The 12,296-nt window shown below is 42.9% G+C and overlaps 1 protein-coding gene across 4 annotated transcripts in view; it reads left to right on the top strand.

Annotated features, from left to right (window-relative positions):
• Window positions 1-12,296, top strand: part of IL12RB2 (interleukin 12 receptor subunit beta 2) — a gene marked incomplete at its 5' end in the record, with an annotated part of 69,783 nt that overhangs the window by 19,886 nt on the left and 37,601 nt on the right. For all 4 annotated transcript variants that reach the window (XM_082658657.1, XM_082658656.1, XM_082658655.1 and 1 more), the window contains one exon: window positions 1,694-1,773. In XM_082658657.1, the coding sequence (XP_082514783.1) occupies window positions 1,694-1,773 (80 nt within the window). The remainder of the gene's footprint in view (window positions 1-1,693; window positions 1,774-12,296) is intronic.

The raw sequence follows: 12,296 nt of genomic DNA, 5'->3' as shown, positions 1-12,296 counted from the left end.
GAGGCAGGAAGAGGAAGTGACAAAGGAAGAGAATAGAAAGGTGTACCTGATGGAGGATGTAAGTTTTATAGAGAAATCATAACCCTTCACAGAGCCAGGCAACCACATGATGCAGAGCAAAGAGCACAGGCTATGTGATAAAACAGAGCTGTGTTCAAAGCCTGGCTTCTCCGATAATTAGTTCTGGAACCTTGATCAAGTTCCTTAACTTCTCAGTACTTCAGTTCTCAAAGGAAGAAAACACAGCAGCAAAATTTACTGAGTACTTACCATGTGTCAGCACTCTTCCGTTCATTTACATTCTCACAACAGCCCCATCTGATGTGTAGAATTACTGTCCTCATTTGACAGATGAGGAACCTGGCTTGAGGACATGGTAAACATTTGTTCAGGATCACAGAGCTGGGATTTGCCCATAGACAGTCTGGCTCTGGAGCTCACACTTTAACCACTGCACTGAAGCTAGTGCATCACGGGGCTGAGGAGGACGGGAGATGTAATTGAATGGGCCCACAAAGGGCCTGCCCATAGTATGTGCTGGGACATGTGCTCCCTCCCTGTCCTTCTTTCTCTTCTCCCCTCTCTGGCTGTTTGTCTTCTGCTCTCCAGATGGGACTTAGTTTCTGGAAATTTCCATCTGGTTAAATGGAACTTGCTGCTCCAAAAGGAACCCCAAGATAGCCTCACCCTAATATACTCTGAATGTCACTGTTACACAAGTAAAATTGGTGCAATTGAAGCCGTTTTCAGGGATTGCTTCTGCTGATTCCACCCCTGGCTGTAAATCAAAACAAATCTGACAGTGGGAGAAATAAAACTACTTGACCCATTCATACACACACACACACACACACACACACACACACACACACACACACACACACACACACACACACACACATACACACACACACACTCTTAGACACAGGAGTTGATTACTCAGTTTCTTTTCAAGTATGTTCTATTGACTTTCTCAAATTAAATTAGGTAATATTTGACCATCGTCTTATGGATTGGTGATTATTTCTTCTATGAGTTCAGCCTGTGTTTCAGCATCAAGTAGATAATATTGCCTGGTTTTTTCATTTGCTTATTCATCATTTAACAAAGAGTAACTGGGAGTCTGTTACATTCTAAGCATTGTGCTAGGTATGAGGAGTATTAAGATGAATGAGATAGGCCTCCTTACAAATAGATTATTGTCTAGTGATCATAAAACCAAATAATTATACTCCAGCATAAGTTCAGGAACGGAGATGAACACAAAGTTCATCATTTGTATTTTGTATTTTTACAGGATCAAAAAAATGTTTCCCTTATGATTTATGTTTATTTTTCTATTGAGAATTCTTTCTGCATTCCAATAAAAAAGAATTAACCAGACGTACTTTCTTTGAGTTGTTTTACTAATACACGTTTTAAGAGTAAGTTAAGAATCTAATTTCCTCGTCATTTTTTAAAATTTGTCTTCAAGGTAACCTTGTTTTTTCTGACTTCTGTAGTCAAAGATATATACATGTTCATTGTGTAACAGCAGAAAAAGGAAGATACTGGGACACAAAGAAAATTGAAATTATCCTATAATCCTACTCCCCCTGAATTATTTAATGAATAACCAATTGACTTCCAAAGTCTTCATATTGTATAGATATAGATGTATATATGAAACTGTTTTTTTTCCCCTTCAAAACAGAGCCTACTGGAACATTAGATGTCTGGTACATGAGACAGCACATTGACTACAATAGACAACAGATTTCTCTTTTCTGGAAGGTAAGTTTGCAGTGTCCACTTAAAATTCAGGAGAATTATAGATTTGGGTTTTTTGTTTTGTTTTTGTTGAGGTATAATTGACATATGAAGAGAATTACATATTTGAATGATAAGTTTCAAGGCCAGAAAAAGACCTTCTGTTTCCATAGTGGCTTTGGTATGAGCCTTCAGAGTCTGTGTTGGAGCTCATTTTCTCAGCCAGATCCTCATGATGCTTGATTCTGTGTCATTTATTTTTCCCAAACAAGGGTGAGAACTCTGACTTCCTGCCTCCACACAATCACATCTTTCCCTCACCCACTTCCAGTCAGATCAAGGTTCCCTCCCATCCCCGAGCATGTCCACCCTTTGACCCCACTCAGTACACCTTCTCTTCTGATTCATACAATATGCCCAACAGTGACCATGCAACCTCACTTATTCATTTGTGGGGAAATTAAAGCTGTGGATGTTTAAGAATATGGTTTCTTGCAAATCAAAACTACAATGAGGTATCACCTCACACCAGTCAGAATGGGCATCATCAAAAAATCTACAAACAATAAACGCTGGAGAGGGTGTGGAGAAAAGGGAACCCTCTTGCACTGTTGGTGGGAATGTAAATTAATACAGCCACTATGGAAAACAGTATGGAGGTTCCTTAAAAAACTAAAAATAGAACTACCATATGACCCAGCAATCCCACTACTGTGCATATACCCTGAGAAAACCATAATTCAAAAAGAGTCATGTACCACAGTGTTCATTGCAGCTCTATTTACAATAGCCAGGACATGGAAGCAACCTAAGTGTCCATCAACAGATGAATGGATAAAGAAGATGTGGTACATATATACAATGGAATATTACTCAGCCATAAAAAGAAATGAAATTGAGTTATTTGTAGTGAGGTGGATGGACCTAGAGTCTGTCATACAGAGTGAAGTAAGTCAGAAAGAGAAAAACAAATACCGTATGCTAACACATATATATGGAATCTAAAAAAAAAGGTTCTGAAGAACCTAGGGGCAGGACAGGAATAAAGACGCAGTTGTAGAGAATGGACTTCAGGACACAAGGAGGAGGAAGGGTAAGCTGGGACAAAATGAGAGAATGGCATGGACATATATACACTACCAAATGTAAAATAGATAGCTAGTGGGAAGCAGCTGCATAGCACAGGGAGATCAGCTCGGTGCTTTGTGACCACCTAGAGGGGTGGAGTAGGGAGGGTGGGAGGGAGACTCAAGAGGGAGGAGATATGGGGTATATGTATATGTATAGCTGATTCACTTTGTTATGAAGCAGAAACTAACACACCACTGTAAAGCAATTATACTCCAATAGCGATGTTAAAAAAAAAACCAAATGGAAAACAATATGTTTTCTATGGTCATTGAAAAGGGAAAGGATGGAAAAAAAGCTGCTCTACCTCAGGAATACTAATAATAGTAGAAAATAATAGGAATAGGAAAAGGAAGCAGCCCTTACGAATAGTAGTAAAAGAGTAGTAAACTGGACAACCTTCCAGAAAACAATGAGGCCTAATGTTATTACAAAATGTAAAAGTTTTACAGAGTACTGAAAGCTGGCATTATCGTTTCACTTAATCCTTACAAAAACTCTAAGAGGTACATACTAGAATCCCCACTAACACATGAAAACACTGAGAGTCCAAGAAAGGAGGTTCTTCTCAAAGTCACCCACCTACTAAGTGCAGAGCTGGGGCTGAAACCCATCCAGCGCTCTTTCTGCTACAGCATGACTCATCTTTGTCCCAAAAAATAACTATTTGAATTGAGCTACTGATTGGCATGTTCATAAGAAGAGGTTTTATTTCCCAAAACTTACATCCCTTTTACGACAGTTCTTCTAGTTAAGGGCAAATAAACAGTTTTGGAATTATGAAGCTGATGAGCATGAAACCAGAAGTCAGACTAATGAAGTCCTCTGGTGGGGTTAGCTGGATAGATTTTGATAATTGCAATCTTCTTCAGTTTTAAGAAATGAGCTCTTGCTCCCTCTTTCCCTTTCTCTCTCTCACACACACACACAAAATGTCTGGCATAAGAGGAGTCTACTATAAATAGCTTGGTGAGTCATAATCAAGTTCTTCCCTTCGAAACTAAAACTGCAGCTTAAAATTTATCTTAAAATAAAGCATTGTTAATAGCAAGATTATTCCTAAAGCAAGGCATTTAGAGCAGCCATGATTTGTAAATAGTATAGAAGAACCCAGCTCAATTCCTGGCTATTGGTTTTCATTTTCAGAAGTAAGCGACTGGTTAAAACGAATATTCTTCCTCCCATAAAGATCCCTCCTCCCAAAATGTACTTTACAGTTATCTGAAAAGATACTCTGTTCTGGTCCCATTTCACTCCTCTCTACTCTAGGGTTTCTCTCGGTAGAATGAGGGTAATGAGCCTGGTACCTGCAGAGCTGACAAGGCCGTCATAGGGCCCAGTCAATGAGAAGACACAAATGCAGAAAAATCACGGGGGCCACCAAGGAAAAATTAAATGATACTGCATCATGATTTTTATCCTAACAGGGTAAGCAATGTGCCTGGTGCTATATCTGTGTATACTGTCACAGAGAGAATTTAGAACAGGCATGAGCAGGGTACCCTGAAACCAACGTCAGAGCAAAGTCAAAATAATTATTTGTTAGCCAACAGGTAATGCTTAGCAAGCTTGCGTATGCAAACTCCTCTCTGCTACTCATCTTGATCCTGTCGCTATTCCTCACGAAGCTTAGATTCTGAAATGAAGCCTTGAAATTCAAAGAGGCTTTAAAGCTCTTCTAGTCCACGCTTTCTCTCATAAACATTGCTCCCAGCCCAGCCAGGACAGACAGATATCTGGGACCTTCTGGGACAGGGAGAATCGCTTTGGAGGAAGCCCAGGCCTCGATGGCATCTCTTATTGAGAAGTTAGAAAATCTTTCCTTTTGTGGAGCCAGAATTGTGGGCCCAAGAAGGATGCTTTGGACTGGAATCGATTTGAATAAGAAACCAAAAATGTAAATACTAGAAGCTTCTATAACCTTGTGCCAGATGGTAGTCGTGACAGGGCACCTTCAAAACCTTCAGTGTTGGTCCAGCCTGAGAAAGGAAAGTTGGACCCAGTCTTCAGTTTTATAGGGTCATTGCAGGATTTAGTCCTTCTCTGTCGAATCCTGGGCTTCTTCAACTGCCTCTCCACCCACCTGGGAGAGGCAATTAAACCCCAGCTGGAGTTGCTGAGATGAGCAGTCCTGCTCTGGACCCCAGAACCACGAATCCCAGACCTCTAGAGCCAAAGGGCATTTAAGCAGCATGCGGTTCTAACACTCGTTTTACAAACACGGAAACTGAGGTCTAGGGAGGGGAAGTGATTTCCCATGAGAGGATTCCATGATGTGGTGCTTGTGCTGGAAGCCTTTCCTGGGCGGAAATACTGCCCTCTGGAACCACCCCTCTCCCACTCATCCGCCTGGGGATTCCTCTTGCCCCCCTTAGGCAGGCTTGGGAGTCTCACATACAGGGCTGTGCTGTGACACAAGGAACTCATCTAAACCTCAGGCTAGAAAGAAACACTGTAGCCGGATCAAGAGCTTTGTGGTGGGGCCTCAGTCAGACCACACGGGGGAAAGGAAGCAAAGACGTGTGTGGTGGCTGATTTTTCTTTTTTCACTTTGATCAATACTGGGAAACCAGATAAGGGGGACACCCCGCCACTGCAAAGGGGAATTTGGGGCTTTGGCACCAGAGGAAGCCCCAAGTAAAACCCCATCAGCCTGTGAACACAGAGAGAACACGTTTCTCTTGCAGATAGGGAGAAGTGAGATGACCTTTCATTTTTGTAGGATGTTTACACTAGGGGAGAACAGCTTGGTGCTGAATGGGTACAGCCCCGGTGTGTGTGGAGGGAGTTGAGGATGTATGAATGTGCGTGTCTGGAGTGGTGTGTGTGCATGTGTGTTGTATATGTGAGTGAGTGCACATGTGTGTGAATGCGTGGGAGTTTTGTATGCGTGGGAGGGATGTGAGTGTGTGGGTGTGTATATGTGAGTACGTGTGTGAGTGTGCGGGCATGTATGTTATGCATGGATGTGTCTTAGTATAATAAAATACCATAGACTAGGGGCTTATAACTAACAGAGATCAATTTCTCACAGTTCTGGAGGCTGGAAGTCTGAGATCCAGCTGCCAGCATGGTTGGGTGAGGGCCCTCTTCTGTGTCGCAGACTTCTGTTGTATCCTCACGTGGTGGAAGGGGCTAGACGGCATTCTGGGGTCTCTTAGAGAGTGCTAATCCCACCCATGGGGGCTCCACCCTCAGGGCCTAATCAACTTGCAGAGGCCCCACCTCCTGACACCATCACATTAGGTGTTAAAGTCCAACATGTGAATCACCCTCCGCAGTGAGTAAGTGTGAAGGTGTGTGTGGGATACATGTGGGTATAAGTGTGGGTGTATACGTGTGGGTGTTTGAGTGTGAATGTGTATGAATGTATCTATATGCGTGTGATTTATGAAGGTGGGTGTGCGAATATGTTGAGAGTAAAGGAGACCTTTGATGTTCTGGTTCCCACATAGTTACTCATTTTCCCACACCTTGGTTTCTCCGAAAAACTCCATTTCCTCAAAAATATCCTGTACTATTTTTTGCCATAGTTGCTTTTTAAAAATTTTTTAGTTTTAAATTTTTGGCCACACCACGTAGCTTGCAGGATCTTAGTTCCCCAACCAGGGATCGAACCCATGCCCCTGGCAGTGCAAGCCAGAGTCGTAACCACTGGACCGCCAGGGAGGTCCCCATAGTTGCTTTTAAGAGAAAAAATACTTTCTATGTTGAAGCCAAAAAGTAGAACCTAATCTATGAATCAAGCAAAAACACCTGGATGTTGTTAAAACAGTAAATGCAATAACAGGTAGAAACTGTTGCTGTGTTACCAACAGCCTCAGTGTTGGGTTAGAGCCCTTTAAGGGGTGGGGAGAGGAGTGTCACCAATTCTTTCCCTCAGATTCCCTCTATCATCTCCTTCTGCACAAACTTTCATACCGTTTCCTTTGCTTTGACAAAGCGTTTCAATCCATGATTCCAGCACACTTTTCCTTCAGTTAATACAGCTTCTATCCTTTAAGAAGAAAGTCACCTCAAATATATATGGGGATGATGTATGAAAAGATATGACGATGGGTTAAAGCCACATTAACCTTTCCAATTTCCTCTGTAAATTTCTTCAGTGTCCTCTCACTGTCTCGATCATAGCAAGTCACAAACTTTCTGAAATGGTGGTTTGGGCCATGGGTCTGGAAGAGAAATACCTGTGTGCAGATGGAGCTGAATTCACTCCTTCATTCACTCAATCATTCATTTATTCATTCAAGCAAACACATACATGAAAACCCCTCTTTAGGCCTAGAGCCCGTGCTGCATGTGGGGATATGGAAGTGAACAAGCCAGGTCCAGGCTCCATGCCCTTGAGCTCACAGTCCAGCAGGAGGACAGAAATAGCAAGGAGGTGGTGAGGGCCCTCAGGTTCAAGGAGGGGTTCAAGGTTCGGCTGGGGGGGATGATGGCCAGGCAGGGGAAGGAGTGAGGAGTCGGAGAGGACCTTTCAGAATGTAATACTGCAGATTTCAGCATCGTCCATTCTCCATGCAGCTGACTAACTTTGTGAACCATAGAACAAAGTGGAGCTCAGGCAATGAGCGAGTCACTGCAGTTAAAAGATGGAGCATCAGAAGGACAAAGGGCATAGGAGAGTCTACACATCGAAAGATAGGCCTGACAGTCAGAATCCCACGTGAGTTTCTGCTTTTTAGTTTCTTAATTGGTTGGAAGGATTTCGAGGTATGGGTAAAGTGAGTCCACAGTCGAGTTGCTGAGGGTTAAATAGGGTGAAGTTTTTGTTTGTTCGCTTGTTTTTTTAAACAATTTTAAGGATAAAATCTTTTGGAATAGTTTAAATCTTTAGAAAATATCACGTATAAACTGCCCCTTAAATTGTTAGTATTGATTCTGTCCAGGTGTTATTAAAGTTTTCTGACCCTAAAAAAAAAAAGAGAAGTTAATACTGGAGTTCCCCAGAAGAACAAGTTAGTCAGGACAAGGGTGGGAGAACATTTGACAGGAGAACCCCTGGGGACACGACTTCAGCTTGAAGGATCACATTAGTGAAGTGCTGTCCCATAGAAATATAAAGCAGGCCACGGATGCAAGCCACATGCATAATTTAAAACTTTCTTGTAGGGCTTCCCTGGTGGCGCAGTGGTTAGGAGTCCGCCTGCCTATGCGGGGGACGCGGGTTCGTGCCCCGGTTCCTGGAAGATCCCACATGCTGCGGAGCGGCTGGGCCCGTGAGCCATGGCCGCTGAGCCTGTGCTCTGCAACGGGAGGGGCCACAGCGGTGAGAGGCCCGCGAACAGCAAAAAAAAAAAAGAAAAAAATAACTTTCTTGTAGCCACATTTTAGAAAGTAAAAAGAAACAGGGGGACAATTTTAATAATATATTTTACTTACAGATATATTTGGAATGTTATCATTTCAACATGTAATTGATTTTAAAAATATGAATGAGCTATTTTACATTCTTTTTTTCCTGCTATGTCTTTGACAACTGGTGTGTCTACTAAGTGCCAGTATGGCACAGTGGCCAGGGGCTCACCCTCCAGATAGCAGCCCGTCTCAGGTCAGGAGAGCCCCGTTTTGAAGGCTGCAGAGCTCCCTCCTGTAGTGGCCAACAACCAGTGTCCTGAGCCTTAACAAGCAAGATAGAAGAGAGATAGGGAATCTTTTGGTTCCAAAGGTGGGGAAAAAACTGAGTGTTTTATATTCACTTGTTCAATGAAGTAATTCATTTGGATAAACAGCTACCCTCGAACCATAGAAGTCAAGAAGAAAGAGAAAGAGCCAGCCCCATACACCAGTTTACAGCACAGCCTCAGACTGTTGAGACCAGAAGCGGCTTATTCAGTACATTCACTTGGTCTCTTTCTCCCTGTCTTTGTCTTTGGTGAAAGAAGAATATTCCAACCTGTATCACATTGCACTGAAGGGATGAATTCTTTGGCCTCCTCATATGAAAGGGATTCAGTAAAAGTAGAAAGTATTATTTGTAACCTGGTTTATATTGATGGAGGACAAAGGTCTATTGTAAATCCCCAGGGAAGATTGGCTTCCAGGAGCCTGAGGCCCTTATATAATTATAGGAGGTATCCAACCTCAGAATCAATGTTTAAATACAAAAGCAGCAGATGGGAAGATTAGTTTTGCTGCAGTATTCAACTCTCTCTCCTTCCCTTTCCCAACCCTGTCTCATCACAGGCTGGCACAGCATTTCTGGAGATATTTTCAGACAGAACAGGTTGCTTTCCCTTGCTTACTAGTCACACATACTGTACCAGATGCAATGCAGGGAATTTGGGTTGGATAGCAGAATGTGGTCAGTGACAAAGATAAGAGTAAGTAGCAGAGAATTAACAGAAGATAGAAAACAGAGATGGAAGGGGAGTTAAAGCTTTGCTCTTTAAAAGTTTCCATTATTTTGCTGTTTTCTAGCTGTAAAACAAGATAGACATCATTATGCCCGGGTAACGACCAGGAGGTATGACTATCAATTAAATCAGTTCAGAGTAGCGGAACACCTGGGGGATGCCTACTACGTGCCAGCATGCCAGCAGTTAAGACTTCATTCTCCAGATAGAGCAGCTGTGCTAGCTGGGTTCAAGCTCCAGCTTTACCACTTACTGTGTGTTCCTGAGCAAGGCGCTTAAACTCTCTGTGCCTTACTTGCCTCATGAGTACCGTGCAGATAGTAAAAGTATATATAACATGAGGTTGGTATGAAAATAAGAATTGTGAAAAGTGTTTGCCAGGTCATTCTTAGGAGGCGGACACTGGTCATGACACTGAGGATGCAAAGATGAACTGACAGGCTAGTGGGGAGATAGGTCCACAGATGGAAATTTCCAGTACAGTGATTTTTAAAACTTCCAGGTGAGGATTGTCTTCACTTTGGACTGGGGTTGCTGAAGGCAGTCATAAGTTCTGAAGTCAAGGTACCCAGACTTAAACCCACAAATTGCATATACTTTGTAATCAACTGTATGGCACTGGTGAAACTTCCATAGAGAGCTGTGGTATAAGCCAGGTCAAGATTAATAGAAGAGCCATATAAGTATGATGGGAAAAGTGCCAATTATGATGATTTTTATATTAGAGTTAAGTGAGAGTAGGGTACCCACCAAGTGTCTTCATATCTCTCATGCACCAAACACTCTTTTGAAACAGTTTACTGCCCTTAGCTCATTGAATCCTCCAATAAGCCTATGCTGGATATAGAATTATCCTCATTTTACAGATGAGGAAATTGAGGCTCAGAGAGGTGAAATAACTTGCCCAAGGTCATGTGGCTGCTAGGTGGTGGAGCAGAAAAGCAAAAGATCTTTCCGAATAACAAGAACCAAGTCAGCAGTGTTCCAAAACCAAAAAAAAACCCAAAAAATCTTCACAGATAAAGCTGTGACTAATAAGTATTCAAACTGCCCAGCTTTCCAACGGGTCTTGATTACAGACTCTCTTCTCTGATACAGGCTAAGCTCTAACAGTTTTTTAAAAGTTATTATTTGCATCAGGGGAAGTTCAGAAGTAAAATATTACTTTATTGTAAGTACAGTAGTTTTTTCGAAGTCTTAAGAGGAAATGATTTATCAGTTCACAGAAACACCTTTCCTATAATATACTTCAAAACACAAACGGGGCACACATTCACAGATGCATCAGACTTTGTCCTTTCTTGGATTACATTCACCAAGTTATTTTTGACGCTGAAAGCCTTTTCAGGCAGCAGAATTCTTATAATGGTTTATGAGGGAGCTGTTCACTCTTTGCTTCTCAGACAAAGCGAAGTCAGAAAGGCTACGCTCACTAAGTTTAGATCATTTTCCACAGGGCAGAGCAGAAAGAAGACTGAAGGGAGAGAGGCAGTGGGCAGCTTTTCCTTTTTAGTGTATTCTTACCAGTAGGAGAGGGTGACAACAACAGTAGGACCACTGGCTTGAAACCCACTCTCAGCACTGCCCAAGAAGGGGCAGGAAGTACCCTGTCTTTGAGATGCTCCTAGGGACCTCAGACTCCGTCTGGATATCGCCCTCCTCTCTCATATCCACCAGGGGGCGCACTAAAATCTCGCATTACTTTTCTGTAGGGAGGTTTTTTTGAATTAATTTTTTTTTTTTTTTTTTTTTTTTTTTTTTGCGGTACGCGGGCTTCTCACTGCTGTGGCCTCTCCCTTGGCGGAGCACAGGCTCCGGACGCTCAGGCCCAGTGGCCATGGCTCACGGGCCCAGCCGCTCCGCGGCATGTGGGATCTTCCCAGACCGGGGCACAAACCTGTGTCCCCTGCATCGGCAGGCGGACTCTCAACCACTGCGCCACCAGGGAAGCCCTAATTAATTTTTTTTAACATCTTTATTGGAGTATAATTGCTTTACAATGGTGTGTTACTTTCTGCTTTATAACAAGGTAAATCAGTTATACATATACAGATGTCCCCATATCTCTTCCCTCTTTCATCTCCCTCCCTCCCACCCTCCCTATCCCACCCCTCTAGGTGGTCACAAAGCACCGAGCTGATCTCCCTGTGCTATGTGGCTGCTTCCCACTAGCTATCTATTTTACGTTTGGTAGTGTATATATGTCCATGCCAGTCTCTCACTTCGTCCCAGCTTACTGTTCCCCTCTCCGTGTCCTCAAGTCCGTTCTCTAAGTCTGCGTCTTTATTCCTGTTCTGCCCCTAGGTTCTTCAGAACCTTTTTTTTTTTTTTTTAGATTTGTAGGGACTTCTTGAGTCAGTTTCTTAACCTCTCTAAGCGTTAGCACCCTCATCAGAATGAGGAGTTATAAGGAATAAATATGACAGGATGTAGAGCTTCTGACTCATGGTATGGCCCAATAAATGATAGATTCCCCCTTCTCACCCACCCAAATAAACAAACACTAGAGTAAAAATAAATTTATCTGAGAAGACCCAGCTGGCTCCTCAGGCCAAGGTTTTTCTCAGTTCAGAGCTTCTCTCCTTCTGACTCAGGGCTCGTTGGCTCTGGAAAAAAAGAATTCTGGATCTCCACTCTCCCCAAATTGCTGACCTCATGCCCACTGTTGATGTTCCAGTTGCTTTGCAACTCTGGGCCAGAAGGGTGAATAGGGTCCAACTATGCAACATGGCGCTCGTACTCACCAGTTCATTGTCTCACGCTTGCCGTTAGAGGGAGCAGTGAGTCAGAGTGGAGGGGTCATGAATCCAGAAGTCAGGAGCCCTGGATTCCACTCTCAGCCCCTCTATCTGTCCCTTGAGTGGCCTTAAGCAAGTCATCTCTTGTCCCCAGGGCTTAGTTTCCCCGTTGATAAAATGAAACACTGAATTCATTGTTAATCTGTAGAACCCCTTCCTGTTCTGTTGTTCTGGGATGATAGTCCATTCCATCTACGTGTCATCAAGGGGTAATGCATTATATACCTGATTCGCAAACTTGATGTTACTGGGGTTTTTTTAA

Source organism: Grampus griseus (assembly GCF_964374135.1).
Source record: "Grampus griseus genome assembly, chromosome: 1".
NCBI lineage: Eukaryota > Metazoa > Chordata > Mammalia > Artiodactyla > Delphinidae > Grampus > Grampus griseus.
The sequence above is the reverse complement of the archived record's forward strand: the minus strand, read 5'-3'. Positions and strand labels throughout refer to the sequence as shown.